This window comes from Prunus persica, chromosome G2, assembly GCF_000346465.2.
Source record: "Prunus persica cultivar Lovell chromosome G2, Prunus_persica_NCBIv2, whole genome shotgun sequence".
NCBI lineage: Eukaryota > Viridiplantae > Streptophyta > Magnoliopsida > Rosales > Rosaceae > Prunus > Prunus persica.
In genome coordinates, this window is record NC_034010.1 from 21,454,914 (window position 1) to 21,470,153 (window position 15,240).

The window sequence follows — 15,240 nt, forward strand, 5'->3', positions numbered from 1 at the left end:
GATCGCTTTCGTCAATATTACTCAATATTGAGTAATGCAAGAAAAATCATATTTGTTGTAAGTTTAATACAGGTAGGACCTATTTTTATATAAGAATATGGTCATACCATATTTATTGGTAGATAACTTTTGGGCACATTACTCTTTCTAACATAAATAAAAAGACAAACAGCCCTCTACCGTGATAAATTTACCTTCATTCAGTTGTTGTACTTGTCTACAATATACAAAGGTACCCCATTTGGGCCATTTCCAATATTTGATGCAACACGCAAACCTTGTCGACGAGTGATTATAGAATATTACAGTAGTACGGTCATGTGTTACATCTTATACACATATTATAATATCACGTGAACAAGATATAACACGTGGTTATATTATCGTAGTATTCTTTTATTTCTCCTTGTCGACATAACCCTGTCCTCTGTTGTTGGCATCCTAGATAAAGATGGACTTCCATTTGAGCAATGCTGGAATGTTTTGGACGCTCTATGGGTTTTCTGAAGCAACTTTTTTTTTTGGTTTCACATTCCACTTTGTAGTCCTCTTCTGTTTGATGTTATTACTTTTATCAGTTTCCGCTTGTATAGTCCCCAGTTCACTGGACTCTTGCTCTGTTGTACTTTGGCAATGCCTTGAGTGCTCTGATTGAATGTTATACCAGTTTCGTCCAAAACACGCAACACTTGGCCAATTTGGCTCCTTGTTAGGTCAAGACCTAGACTTGGACACTTTTTCTCTTCTTTTATAGAGCAAATGGAGGCATAAAAACGTGAACTAAAGCCTTTCAAAGTAAGAAACCACACATTCCACGAATGCCTAACTTCAAAGACCCGTTTGGTTGAAGTCCACATAGACTGTATACAGCATAGAAAGCATTACCGGACAGGACAGCAGGGCTATCTCATCTCAAGGTCTCTTGGAAGAGAGCTTTGAAGCATAAACATGAAAAGGAACAATGCCAAGCATATGTGTGATTTCTTGGATGGGACAGGATTGCATAGGCATATTGCAGGAACAAGTTGGAGGCCATTGAAGAAAAGAACTGCAACAACTACTTTAATCTTCTTGTTATTGTTGTTGATCTTCTTTGTTGCTGCGTTGGTATCTGCAGGCTGGATCGATGCTGTAAGTTCCATGAACTCCAATCGTGCTAGCTATATATAAAGATATAACATAGGCATTCTATCTTCTTTCATAGTGTTTTTGTGTGTGTTTTGTTTTGTTTTGTTTTTTTTCAGAGTAAAACTAATAGGACCAAGATTTCAAAAACTAGAAATATTTGAATGGGGTTTTCCAGTCACCTTATTCACGATCTCTCTAACTAAGGTGAAACTTATGTCTCTTAGTTCCAACCCTATCAGATCGGTGGTCAGATTGTTTTCTTTTAGCTTGAAGGAGAGTGTGCTTGCATTAGATGTGAGGGAGAGCGAGAGTCAAATTTTCGTGACAAGTATGGGGTATGTGAGCAACTAATTAAGTGAGAATGGCCTAAGAAAGTGTATACTAAACTGATATTACTAAGAAACGAAATATTAGTTATCAAAAAAGGAATACAAAGAAAATTTATTGAAATACAAATCATATATAGCTTTTCATTGCATGGAAAAGTTATTTGTATCAAAATCTCTCCTTTGATACTAACGTATACAATTCATGTTTTTCTCTCTTAGTTTATATTTTCAGGCGCTACAACAACCACAAACACAAGCACACCCAAGAGACCTGAATTCCCACTGCAGTGTACCGAAGGAATTAATGTGACACAAGGTTGTCCAAGAACCTACCCTACCAGACACGACCCCACAAATCCTAGCCGTCCATCCAATCTCACATGCCCATCATACTTCCGATGGATCCACGAAGATCTACGTCCATGGAAAGAGACAGGAATCACGAGGGACATGATAGAGCGGGCTCGCAGGACTGCACATTTTAGGCTCTTGATCGTGGATGGCAAGGCTTACATAGAGAAGTATAGAGAATCCATACAAACTAGGGATATGTTTACGTTATGGGGCATTTTGCAGCTTCTAAGGGTGTATCCCGGCAGATTGCCTGACTTGGAGCTCATGTTTGACTGTGATGATCGGCCCGTTGTCCGATCAAAGGACTTTCGGAGCCCGAATGCTGGCCCGCCACCATTGTTTCGATACTGCTCGGACGAGGGGAGCTTGGATATTGTGTTCCCAGATTGGTCTTTTTGGGGCTGGTAAATATTTTCTTCTGTCTTACTCATACATGTTATGTTTGCATGTGAAATGCCCTTTGTTTTTATTCCTTTGTTTACTTTAGGAACCATGTGTTACATAAGAATTGTATAAATAACCAATTTCTAACCCATTTGAAAAGCAAAGAATAAAAAAACTCTTTTCATAAGATGTGTGACCCAAAACCCTTTTCATCTCCACTAACTTTGGCCCAAACATTTGAATTGGGTGAACAAAAAAAAGAAGAGATTTTAGAGGAGAAATTAATTTTAGTAATGAAATTTGTAGATGGGCTAATTTTAATTTTGGTAGGGCTGAGACCAATATAAAACCATGGAGAAGCCTATTGCCAAGCATAAAAGAAGGCAATAAAAGAACAAAGTGGAAGGACAGGGTGCCATATGCTTATTGGAAAGGTAACCCAAATGTGGCTCCAACCAGAAAGGACCTTCTCAAATGCAATGTCTCAGACAAAAATGACTGGAACACACGCCTGTATATTCAGGTGCATCAACTTCTCTAACTATTATTATGTATAAAAATGCAATTTTTTATGTATTCATTTGTGCAATGATTTGATCTTCTATTTCCAGAATTGGGAGCAAGAATCTAAACAAGGGTACAAGGATTCAAACCTAGAAAACCAGTGCAAGCACAGGTAGTTTTTGCAATTTTTTTTGTTCTTGTTTTTGAAATTACATTTTACAAATTCAAAATTTCCTTTGTTTTCTTTGTTTATGCATAGAGATTTGGTTTTTACAGGTACAAAATTTATATAGAAGGATGGGCATGGTCTGTAAGTGAAAAATACATCATGGCATGTGATGCTATGACCTTGTATGTAAGGCCTCGCTATTACGATTTCTTCATGAGAGGCATGGAGCCATTGCAGCACTTTTGGCCTATTAGGGACAACAGCAAATGCACTTCTCTCAAGTTTGCTGTGGAATGGGGCAATAATCACAAAGACAAGGTTAGAACTTTAGCTGGATGCCAATTTTTTATTTTTATTTTTTGTTAAACAGTGTGACATGTTATGTTGTTAGACTTTGAATTTCAACTGCACATTCAAATGATTAACATTTAGTATCTCGTGAATATGGCAGGCGAAGGCGATTGGGGAGGCTGCGAGCAACTTCATACAAGAAGATCTAAAGATGGACTATGTGTATGATTACATGTTTCATGTGCTAAATGAATATGCAAAGCTCTTGAAATTCAAACCAACTATACCTTCCAATGCAGTGGAACTGTGCTCAGAAAAAATGGCATGCCATGCAACTGGTACGTGGAAGAAGTTCATGGTGGAGTCTATGGTGGAGCATCCTACTGATGAACTCCCATGCACTCTGCCTCCTCCATATGATCCTCCGGCTCTCCACGATTTTCTTGAGAGAAGGGCTAATTCAACTAGGCAAGTGGAAACTTGGGAAAATGAATATTGGCGAAGTATTGAAAAAAAAAAAACAATAGTGTTGTAAAGAAAGTGGTGGAGCTCACATAAAGAACGGAAGAAAAGAATGAATCAATTTGTCTGTCATCTTCCCTTGTAATTAAACGAATATCACGGGTGCTCTAGCCGATTTAAAGGCTTCACCTCTTCATTGCTAGACAGTGAGAAGAAGTGAGAAGTGATAACACAATGAGTTGAGAGAAGAAAAGAGAGTGAGAAATATGAGAATGAGTGAGTTCTATATGAGAGGAAATTCTGTCAATGTAAACACCACAAGAGCAAATACAATTCTACTCCAAATATTCAATAGTACTTTTCATACTCTGATTATTTTTATAACAAATATGAGCTTTTTTTTTTTACCATGGGTTCCATAGGCCATAGGCCATGACTAATAATTTTATATGTCATTCAAAGCTTGCTACAAAAACAATGGCTCTCTACTGGTAAATATCAACTCTGATGGTTTGTTTCAATGGATTTCATAAGTTTTACATCAAGAATTTTTCAAAGATAAGTGATAAAAAATAACACAATAAAATCTGACATACACCAATATATAGCAAAGGAATGTACCAATTAATGTTTTAAAATTGAATCCTACTAACAACTGATCTGAAAATAATATTGACAAAGTGTTGGATCAATAATGCTCTACAAGAATATTTAGATATCCAAGCTCATCTCACTAGTGTCTGTTGCCTGCAACTCCCTTTTGAATCCCATCCAACTCCCTTTTGAATCTGTCCATGGGTGCACAAGATTAGCCCAATTCTAGACCCAAAAAATGAATTGGAAGTCCACCCAACCCAAATCCAACCACGTAGTGGTCTGAATGACCCGAAATCGGAGGCGGGAGCCTCTCTTCTCTCACTCACCCCATATACCACCACTTTCTACAGCATGGCGTCGCCGTCCTGCTTGGAAACGCCGTCGTCTGCTCTTTCTTCTTCTTCAAAAATAGTGTGGGGCGAGAAGGTCTCGGACAAGGTGTTCTCACTCTACAACTCTCTCCCAAGAAAGGCAAGCCTCAGGGTCGCGAAGTCACCGTCTTGGCCGCTTTCCTCGTTTCCTCTCCTTCTCAAGGTCCTACTTTCCTTCGTTTCCTGCACTTTCCTGGAAAGCAAACAGTGTTCTTAACACTTTCAATTGTTCAGAATTGGAAGTTGTCGCGTTGGGAACTGGGACCAAATGTCTTGGGCGTTCACTCTTGAGCTCCAACGGTGATGTCGTCAATGATTCCCACGCCGAGATTATATATTCATTTCATTAGCAAATTTAATTTGTTTAGTTGTCCAAATTATGTGTGTTTAGTTGAAAAGTACCAATTTTTTTGGGGGAATTTGCATTTGTTAACTATATCTCTACCTTATATTTTTAGTGTATGGTGCTTATTGGTATACTTGGCTTCTCTGGCACTAGGTTCTTCTATGCACAGATTCAGTGTTTTACTCAAGTTTATAGTAAGCAAAGTGATAGCAATGGAAGCATACAATTGCAAAATGACGATGCCAAAAACTTGCCCTTTGAATTAGACCCTAATGGTGATGGCCAAGGAAAATACAAACTGAGGAAGGGTTTGCAATTACAGTTGTACATATCACAACTACCATGTCAGTTCTTGTTCATATCCAAGAAAAGAGTCCTTTTTTCTTCGGTTTTTGCCCTAGTTAGATCTTTATATCTATATCAGGACAAACCAATACTGCGATTATACTTATTCTTCTTTCTTGCAGGTGGGGTTGCATCTCCGAGTTCACTGTTGTCTCCCCCAAAAAAATCTCACCAACAGAACGTGGTTCGTCTTTGGACGAGCTTAATGTTTCAATAAATGAAGAGGCTCTGCCAAATACTAATGGTAATGGGATTTTATACTTGTCCTCTTCTTTGTTCTATATTTGCTAAAAATTTATGTTTCCATTTTTCACCATAATGTGGTGGGTTGAATATTTTTCTAGTGAATGTTGGCAGCTTCTTTTTGAGAAAAGAATCATTACTTTTGACGTGAGATTTGAGTCATGTAGCATCTGTATGTTACCATATTTTCAGGTGATGTTTCACAACTAATTGGCTCGGTTCAAAGAATGCCCGGTTGTGGTGATACAACTTTATCAGTTAGTTGCTCTGACAAGATGGCTCGTTGGAGTTCAAGGTTTGTCATTTGATCTATCATGTACCCAAGATAGGGCTTCATTCAGTCAATCCTGGATATGGAAACTCTGGTCTAAATACACACCTGGCTTCTTTTGGTCGGGCATCCTTGAATATTTGATGGTGTACCTAGACTGAGCCAGTTTGACTAATCTTCATGATTATATTGGCCGTACTTGGTTACATGGGCATTACTAGTTATAAGTTAGTTGGTGAGGTCATACATATTCTTATTTCAGGAGCTCTGCTTTCATTCTATCTGCAACCTGTTTACCTTTCTTCCATTACTGTGGGACAATCGCCTCATGGCTCTGAAATGGTTCTTGTTGTTGATCTCTTGAAACAAGCGCTGCATGATCGCATTCTACCATTGTCAAATGAGCTAATGAGTCCCTTTCAAGTGAACCAGGTCTGTGAAGTGTGTACTCTGTGATATTCCATTAGAGAAGGTTGATAAGTATGCTCCAACTTTTATTTAGAAATGCATTTTATTACAAGTTTGTCATATTGTTTTTATTGTTTGACAGGAAGCGGCTGTTGCAGATTTTCTTGTCCCTAAGACTTGAATGCCCTGCCAAAATCCCAGTCAATCAGATTTCGTATCGAGAAATCAAGGTAGTCAATATTATAGATACTGATTTTGCGGACAAGTTTTGGTCAAATTCTATTTATCTAGCTAATAAGTTAATTTTGGGATTTGGTTTACAATGTGATGATGACCAGAGTTCAAGACAGTAAATTATGCACTCGTTAAGTTGTGCAAGTGGTTTATATTTTGGAAGTGTAAGAGGTCTTTGTGCTTTGATTGACAAAAAGTACTTCAAAACTATGTCTAGGGATTGTGGTTTATGTGTAAATGAAAGCTTTTTCGTTTCGTTGCATTTTTTTAGTACAAGCAGTGTCTTGTGTAGTATCAAATATCTGTAGATTTAGCTTCTGCTCAATATCTGCTGGTACAAAATTTATGGATTAGTTATGTAGCTACTGGTTCTTAATTCACTAGTAGCAAGGTGTCAACTGGATATGACTTTTCATCTATTAGCTAATTTCACCTGGTTACCTTATGCAGGAAATGGCGCAGGAATTCAATTTAACCTCAAAAATTCTAAAAAGAAGACCTCCCTTTAGTAATTGGCCTTTGAAACTCCCACATTTTGAGGCATTCTCTGCCATGATATAGTAAGGCCAGTGGATACTCAGAGTGAATACTCTTGTCTGTGCATATTATGATCTTCATTGTGAAATTAATATGGTAATCGAGTAATACTTTGCACTAATTATTTAGAGCTTTTCAGTATACCAATGTGGTTCGACAAGGACAGTTCCTCCAGCTTCAAGGATATAATATAAATGGAAGGGTCTGTGTTGGTCTAACAAGGGAACGTGCATTGCTTCACCTGTCGGCTGTCAATGCTTTAAAATGCACCTTTCAGCATATCATCTCTTCATGAAACAAGCTGGTAGGAGATTCACAGTTAATGTTTCGGTTCAGTTTGCTAACTAGCAGCAGCTGCACGGGTTTTTTCGTGAGCCAACTTTTAGTGCCACCCTGGATGAAGGTTTGATCCTCTGGTTTTAACTCATGTTGTTGATAGGAAAACTTGAAGTCGAAGTGTTATTAGGATCGTTATTTGAACATACAAGAAAAGTTAGACGAACGATGCGAATATTATGGAGAGCTTGAATAAGTAAATATATTTTTCTTTGCCTGCATTGGGTTGTTAATATTGATTAATGATATATTATTCTGAATTCTGGGATTTATAATGCGCACCCAGAAGATTGGTTCTTTGTCTCGAATTATGAGTTCCTATGGGGGCAAGCAAAGGAAGCAAGGGATTTTGCACACTGCATTAACGTAATATCTGTGGCCTGCTTGCCACATGGTTTACTCACATTGAATTCAATGGATTATTTTGCAGGTTACGTACTACTTACTCTGAACTTCATGAGTCATAAGAAGTCAATCCGTTGACTTACTATTAAGCAAATAATCCGTCCCACACGGCCATTTTTGTGGCCATGAGCCTAATTTCATCCTCGGTCCCCTCTATCTAGACCGTACAGAAGTTTCACCCATTAGCGAAAACTCACAAAGTGATGTGGGTTCCACATGCCGGCAAGTCTGATTATGAACCTCCCAAACTCAAAACTAGTGCAAATTGTCCAAGCAGGTCAACCACAGCAGCCTTACTTAGTGCCTAATCCTTCTACTTGGTTTAAAAAGACTAGGAAATCTAGAGAAGAAAATTTTGATCACTTTCGTCAATATTGACTCAGTATACAGCATAGAAATCATTACAGGACAGGACAGCAGGGCTATCTCATCTCAAGGTCTCTTGGAAGAGAGCTTTGAAGCATAAACATGAAAAGTTGGAGGCCATTGAAGAAGATAACTGCAGCAACTATAATCTTCTTGTTGTTGATCTTCTTTGTTGCTGCGTTGGTACCTGCAGGCTGGATCGATGCTGTAAGTTCCATGAACTCCAATCGTGCTAGCTATATATAAAGTTCTAACATAGGCGTTCTATCTTCAGTCACAGTGTTTTTGTGTGTGTGTTTTGTTTTGATTTTTTAGAGTAAAACTAATAGGACCAAGATTTCAAAAACTGGAAATATTTGAATCGGGTTTACCAGTCACCTTGTTTTTTTAGAGTAAAACTAATAAGACCAAGATCTCTCTAACTAAGGTGAAACTTAGGTTTCTTAATTCCACCTCTATTAGATCGGTGGTCGGAGATTGTTTTCTTTTAGTTCGAAGGAGAGCGTGCCTGCCTTAGATATGAGGGAGAGCGAGAGTCAAATTTTCGTGACAAGTATGTGAGCAACTAATTAAGTGAGAATTGCCTAAGAATGTGTATACTGAACTGATATTACTAAGAAACGAAATATTAGTTATCAGAAAAGGAATACAAAGAAGATTTATTGAAGTATAACTCATATATAGCTTTGTATTGCATAGAAAAGTTCTTTGTATCAAAATCTCTCCTTTGATACTAACGTATACAATTTATGTTTTTCTCTCTTAGTTTATATTTTCAGGCGCTTATTCTAAGAAATCAATCACAACAACCAGAAACACAACCACACCCAAGAGACCTGAATTCCCACTGCAGTGTACCGAAGGAATTAATGTGACACAAGCTTGTCCAAGAACTTACCCTATCACACACGACCCAACAAATCCAAGCCGTCCATCCAATCTCACATGCCCATCATATTTCCGATGGATCCATGAAGATCTACGGCCATGGAAAGAGACGGGAATCACGAGGGACATGATAGAGAAGGGCCTTAGGGCTGCGGATTTTAGGCTCTTGATCGTGGACGGCAAGGCTTACATAGAGAAGTATAGACAATCCTTTCAAACTAGGGATATGTTTACGTTATGGGGCATTTTGCAGCTTCTAAGGTTGTACCCCGGTAGATTGCCTGACTTGGAACTCATGTTTAACTGTGGTGATCTGCCCGTCATCCCATCAAAGGACTTTCGGGGCCCGAATGCTGGTCCGCCGCCGTTGTTTCATTACTGCGCGGACCAGTGGAGCTTGGATATTGTGTTCCCAGATTGGTCTTTTTGGGGCTGGTAAATATTTGCTTATGTGTTATACATGTTATGTTTGCATGTGAAATGCCCATTGTTTTTGTTTCTTTGTTTACTTTAGAAACCATGTGTTACATATGAATTCGGGTTATATCAATTCCTAATTTCTAGCCCATTTGAAAAGTAAAGAATTAAAAACTCTGGCCCATAAATTGTTTGTATGAGATGTGTAGCCCAAAACTCTTTTCATCTCCACCAACTTTGGCCCAAACATTTGAATTAGGTGACCAAAAAAAAAAGAAGAAAAAAAAAAGAGATTTTAGAGGAGAAATTAATTTTATTAATGAAATTTGTAGATGGGCTAATTTTTAATTTTGGTAGGGCTGAGATCAATATAAAACCATGGAGAAGTCTATTGCAAAGCATAAAAGAAGGCAATAAAAGAACAAAGTGGGAAGACAGGGTGCCCTATGCTTACTGGAAAGGTAACCCAAATGTGGCTCGAACCAGAAAGGACCTTCTCAAATGCAATGTCTCGGACAAAAATGGCTGGAACACACACCTATATATTCAGGTGCATCAACTTCTCTAACTATTATTATGTGTAAAATGCTATCTTTTTATGTATTCATTTGTGCAACGTTTTGATCTTCTATTTCCAGAATTGGGTGCAAGAATCTAAACAAGGGTTCAAGGATTCAAACCTAGAAAACCAGTGCAAGCACAGGTAGTTTTTGCAATTTTTGTTTTGTTTTTTTTTTTTGAAATTACATTTTACAAATTTAAAATTTCCTTTGTTTTCTTTGTTTATGTATAGAGATTTGGTTTTACAGGTACAAAATTTATATAGAAGGACGGGCATGGTCTGTAAGTGAAAAATACATCATGGCATGTGATTCTATGACCTTGTATGTAAGGCCTCGCTATCACGATTTCTTCATTAGAGGCATGGAGCCATTGCAGCACTTTTGGCCTATTAGGGACAACAGCAAGTGCACTTCTCTCAAGTTTGCTGTGGAATGGGGCAATAATCACAAAGACAAGGTTAGAACTTCAGCCGTATGCTGATTTTTTTTTTTTTGGTTGAAAGTGTGACATATTATGTTGTTAGATTGTGAATTTCAATCGCACATTCAAATGATTACCATTTGGTATATCGTGAATATGGCAGGCGAAGGCGATTGGGGAGGCTGCGAGCAACTTCATACAAGAAGATCTAAAGATGGACTATGTGTATGATTACATGTTTCATGTGCTAAATGAATATGCAAAGCTCTTGAAATTCAAACCAACTATGCCTCCCAATGCAGTGGAACTATGCTCAGAAACAATGGCATGCCCTGCAACTGGTAAATGGAAGAAGTTCATGGTGGAGTCTATGGTCGAGTCTCCAAGTGATGAGCTCCCATGCACTCTGCCTCCTCCATATGATCCTCTAGCTCTCCGCGATTTTCTTGAGAGAAAGGCTAACTCAACTAGGCAAGTGGAAGCTTGGGAAAATGAGTATTGGCAAAGTATTGATAAAAAGCAATAGAAGATTTTTTCATGTATTCCATAGGCCGTGACTTGTAATTTAATGTGTCCTAGACTGGAAAGAAGAGATCTGAACACAAGCATTCAAAGCTTGCTACAAAATAAATGGCTCTCCACTTGTAAATATCAACTCTGATGGTTTGTTTCAATGTATTTCATAAGTTTTACATCAAGAATTTTTCAAAGATAAGTGATAAAAAATATAGTAAATCTGGCTTAACCCCTTCAAATTAATTTTCTTTTACATCCAACCCACCACCTTCTTTATCTATAAATAAAACCCAATTTTTATAGTTAAAAACCCATGATTGGAATCCAACACAACAAGTTACTTAATCAAGTTGAAAATCTGATTTATTTTACTTTTTAGATTCCAAAATATACCTAAAGATGTTAAGAACCAGGATGTTATTTTCTTTAATTAAAACAAGGTCAGTTGTTTAAGAAAATTTTCTACTTACCTTTTATGATTAAACATAGCAATGGATTTGACAAAATAATGTACCTAACTATTTAATTTTTTATGAACAAAAAATTAATTATTATCTTATATAAGAAGAATATATATATTTTTTTTTTATGGAAAATAATATAACAATTTTTTAATATTCCTAGGTTCTTTTTGTAAATAACACATCTACTACAAACTAACGTACCTATTATGAATGGTACATTGTATAATAGGTACATTATTTACATGTAGGTACATTATATATTAGGTACCTATTATGATTGGTAAAAATAATATACCTATTTTAAAAATAAATGATGTACCTTTTTAAAAAATAATGTATATATATTTTTGTAAATAGCGTTTTTGTTGTAGTTGTATTATGGGAACATAAATATAATCCCTAAAATTGAGGAAACAAAATTTAGTCAACTTTATAAAACTTTTTTTTTTGGTAGGGAGAATCTGTTATAAAATAATTTAAGGAATGCCCGACAAAAAGAACAAAACGGGATTTAAAATGCTAGAAATAAGAGATTATTAATTAGAAATCAGGGAGTTAATGACGTCCTTGAAAATAAATTACAATGGCATATATTGTAATTTAGTTAATAAGACTATGACATATTACATGGCAAAATATTTTAAAATTAGGTTTTAGACAGAAATTTAGATATGAAAGGGTACATGTTTAGGATATAAGAATTACAAGGGCCTATATCTAACGGACCCTTTATATATAGAAGAAGCTAGCAAGCCAAGGACGTTTGGTTGAAGTCCACATAGACTGAGTATACAGCATAGAAAGCATTACAGGACAGGACAGCATCTCATCTCAAGGTCTCTCTGGAAGAGAACTTTGAAGCATAAACATGAAAAGGAACAATGCGAAGCATTTGTGCGATTTCTTGGATGGGACTGGATTGCATAGGCATTTTGTAGGAACAAGTTGGAGGCCATTGAAGAAGATAACTGCAGCAACTATAATCTTCTTGTTGTTGATCTTCTTTGTTGCTGCGTTGGTACCTGCAGGCTGGATCGATGCTGTAAGTTCCATGAACTCCAATCGTGCTAGCTATATATAAAGTTCTAACATAGGCGTTCTATCTTCAGTCACAGTGTTTTTGTGTGTGTGTGTTTTGTTTTGTTTTTTTTTAGAGTAAAACTAATAGGACCAAGATTTCAAAAACTGGAAATATTTGAATCGGGTTTACCAGTCACCTTGTTTTGTTAGAGTAAAACTAATAGGACCAAGATCTCTCTAACTAAGGTGAAACTTAGGTCTCTTAGTTCCACCTCTATTAGATCGGTGGTCAGATTGTTTTCTTTTAGCTCGAAGGAGAGCATGCCTGCCTTAGATACGAGGGAGAGCAAGAGTCAAATTTTCGTGACAAGTATGTGAGCAAGTAATTAAGTGAGAATTGCCAAAGAATGTGTATACTAAACTGATATTACTAAGAAACGAAATATTAGTTATCAGAAAAGGAATACAAAGAAAATTTATTGAAGTCATATATAGCTTTGCATTGCATAGAAAAGTTCTTTGTATCAAAATCTCTCCTTTGATAATAAAGTATACAATTCATGTTTTTTCTCTCTTAGTTTATATTTTCAGGCGCTTATTCTAAGAAATCAATCACAACCACCACAAACACAAGCACACCCAAGAGACCTGAATTCCCACTGCAGTGTACCGAAGGAATTAATGTGACACAAGCTTGTCCAAGAACTTACCCTACCACACACGACCCAACAAATCCTAGCCGTCCATCCAATCTCACATGCCCATCATACTTCCGATGGATCCACGAAGATCTACGGCCATGGAAAGAGACGGGAATCACGAGGGACATGATAGAGAAGGCCCGCAGGACTGCGCATTTTAGGCTCTTGATCGTGGACGGCAAGGCTTACATAGAGAAGTATAGACAATCCTTTCAAACTAGGGATATGTTTACGTTATGGGGCATTTTGCAGCTTCTAAGGGTGTACTCCGGTAGATTGCCTGACTTGGAACTCATGTTTAACTGTGGTGATCGGCCCGTCATCCCATCAAAGGACTTTCAGGGCCCAAATGCTGGCCCGCCGCCGTTGTTTCGATACTGCTCAGACGAGGGGAGCTTGGATATTGTGTTCCCAGATTGGTCTTTTTGGGGCTGGTAAATATTTGCTTCTGTCTTATACATGTTATGTTTGCATGTGAATTGCCCTTTGTTTTTGTTTCTTTGTTTATTTTAGGAACCATGTGTTACATATAAATTCGGGTTCAATCAATTCCCAATTTCTAGTCCATTTGAAAAACAAAGAATTAAAAACTTTGGCCCGTATTTGTATGAGATGTGTGGCCCAAAACCCTTTTCATCTCCACCAACTTTGGCCCAAACATTTGAATTGGGTGACCAAAAAAAAAAGAAGAGATTTTAGAGGAGAAATTAATTTTATTAGTGAAATTTGTAGATGGGCTAATTTTAATTTTGGTAGGCCTGAGGTCAATATAAAACCATGGAGAAGTCTATTGCAAAGCATAAAAGAAGGCAATAAGAGAACAAAGTGGGAAGACAGGGTGCCCTATGCTTACTGGAAAGGTAACCCAAATGTGGCACCAACCAGAATGGGCCTCCTCAAATGCAATGACTCTGACAAAAATGACTGGAACACACGCCTATATATTCAGGTGCATCAACTTCTCTAACTATTATCATGTATAAAATGCAATCTTTTTATGTATTCATTTGTGCAATGTTTTGATCTTCTATTTCCAGAACTGGAAGCAAGAATCTAAATAAGGGTACAAGGATTCAAACCTAGAAAACCAGTGCCAGCACAGGTAGTTTTTGCAATTTTTTTTGTTTTTGTTTTTGAAATTACATTTTAGAAATTTAAAATTTCCTGTGTTTATGTATAGAGATTTGGTTTTACAGGTACAAAATTTACATAGAAGGATTGGCATGGTCTGTAAGTGAAAAATACATCATGGCATGTGATTCTATGACCTTGTATGTAAGGCCTCGCTATCACGATTTCTTCATTAGAGGCATGGAGCCATTGCAGCACTTTTGGCCTATTAGGGACAACAGCAAGTGCACTTCTCTCAAGTTTGCTGTGGAATGGGGCAATAATCACGAAGACAAGGTTAGAACTTTAGCTATATGACGATTTTTTATTTTTATTTTGTGTTGAACAGTGTGACATGTTTTGTTGTTAAACTGTGAATTTCAACTGCATATTCAAATGATTTACATTTGGTATCTCGTGAATATGGCAGGCAAAGGCAATTGGGGAGGCTGCGAGCAACTTCATACAAGAAGATCTAGAGATGGACTATGTGTATGATTACATGTTTCATGTGCTAAATAAATATGCAAAGCTCTTGAAATTCAAACCAACTATACCTCCCAATGCAGTGGAACTGTGCTCAGAAAAAATGGCATGCCATGCAACTGGTACATGTAAGAAGTTCATGGTGGAGTCTATGGTGGAGTCTCCAAGTGATGAGCTCCCATGCACTCTGCCTCCTCCGTATGATCCTCTGGCTCTCCGCGATTTTCTTGAGAGAAAGGCTAACTCAACTAGGCAAGTGGAAGCTTGGGAAAATGAGTATTGGCAAAGTATTGATAAAAAGCAATAGAAGCTTTTTCCATGTATTCCATAGACCGTGACGTGAAATTTAATATGTCCTAGACTGGAATGAAGAGATCTAAACACAAAGCATTCAAGGCTTGCTACAAAATCAATGGCTTCCCACTCGTAAATATCAATTCTGATGATTTGTTCGAATGTATTTGATAAGTTTTTACACCAAGAATTTTTCAAAGATCACTGATAAATAATAACACAATAAAATCTGAAATACACCAATACATAGCAAAGGAATGTACCAATTAATGTTTTAAAA

General features: G+C 37.2%; 3 protein-coding genes, 1 long non-coding RNA gene and 1 pseudogene across 7 annotated transcripts; all 5 read left to right on the plus strand.

The window, feature by feature from the left end:
* Positions 803 to 15,042, plus strand: LOC18786619 (O-glucosyltransferase rumi homolog). The gene is given in 7 exon segments (XM_020556992.1): positions 803 to 956; positions 12,295 to 12,391; positions 12,948 to 13,504; positions 13,827 to 14,019; positions 14,108 to 14,172; positions 14,267 to 14,477; positions 14,611 to 15,042. Coding segments are annotated over 7 exon segments (1,494 nt in total). The 5' UTR covers positions 803 to 948; the 3' UTR covers positions 14,974 to 15,042.
* On the plus strand, positions 963 to 4,000 carry LOC18784657 (O-glucosyltransferase rumi homolog). Its single transcript, XM_020556985.1, has 6 exons — positions 963 to 1,131; positions 1,677 to 2,215; positions 2,526 to 2,718; positions 2,807 to 2,871; positions 2,976 to 3,186; positions 3,320 to 4,000. The coding sequence occupies exons 1-6, from the start codon at positions 973 to 975 to the stop codon at positions 3,692 to 3,694; spliced, it is 1,542 nt and encodes a 513-aa protein (XP_020412574.1). The 5' UTR covers positions 963 to 972; the 3' UTR covers positions 3,695 to 4,000.
* On the plus strand, positions 4,245 to 5,043 carry LOC18786923 (annotated as a pseudogene).
* On the plus strand, positions 5,164 to 5,812 carry LOC109947205. The gene is made up of 3 exons (XR_002270151.1): positions 5,164 to 5,279; positions 5,403 to 5,524; positions 5,716 to 5,812. It is a non-coding gene; the product is annotated as an uncharacterized LOC109947205 (long non-coding RNA).
* Positions 5,835 to 11,067, plus strand: LOC18786340 (O-glucosyltransferase rumi homolog). 4 transcript variants are annotated; one of them, XM_020556989.1, is made up of 10 exons: positions 5,835 to 6,226; positions 6,345 to 6,432; positions 6,887 to 6,996; positions 7,103 to 7,376; positions 7,740 to 8,287; positions 8,847 to 9,403; positions 9,743 to 9,935; positions 10,024 to 10,088; positions 10,195 to 10,405; positions 10,533 to 11,067. In XM_020556989.1, the coding sequence occupies exons 5-10, from the start codon at positions 8,183 to 8,185 to the stop codon at positions 10,893 to 10,895; spliced, it is 1,494 nt and encodes a 497-aa protein (XP_020412578.1). In that variant the 5' UTR covers positions 5,835 to 6,226; positions 6,345 to 6,432; positions 6,887 to 6,996; positions 7,103 to 7,376; positions 7,740 to 8,182; the 3' UTR covers positions 10,896 to 11,067. The 4 variants fall into 4 exon arrangements, with proteins under 4 accessions (XP_020412578.1, XP_020412576.1, XP_020412577.1 ...); XM_020556987.1 differs by having other exon boundaries at positions 7,113 to 7,376; XM_020556988.1 differs by having other exon boundaries at positions 5,835 to 6,266; positions 6,887 to 7,376.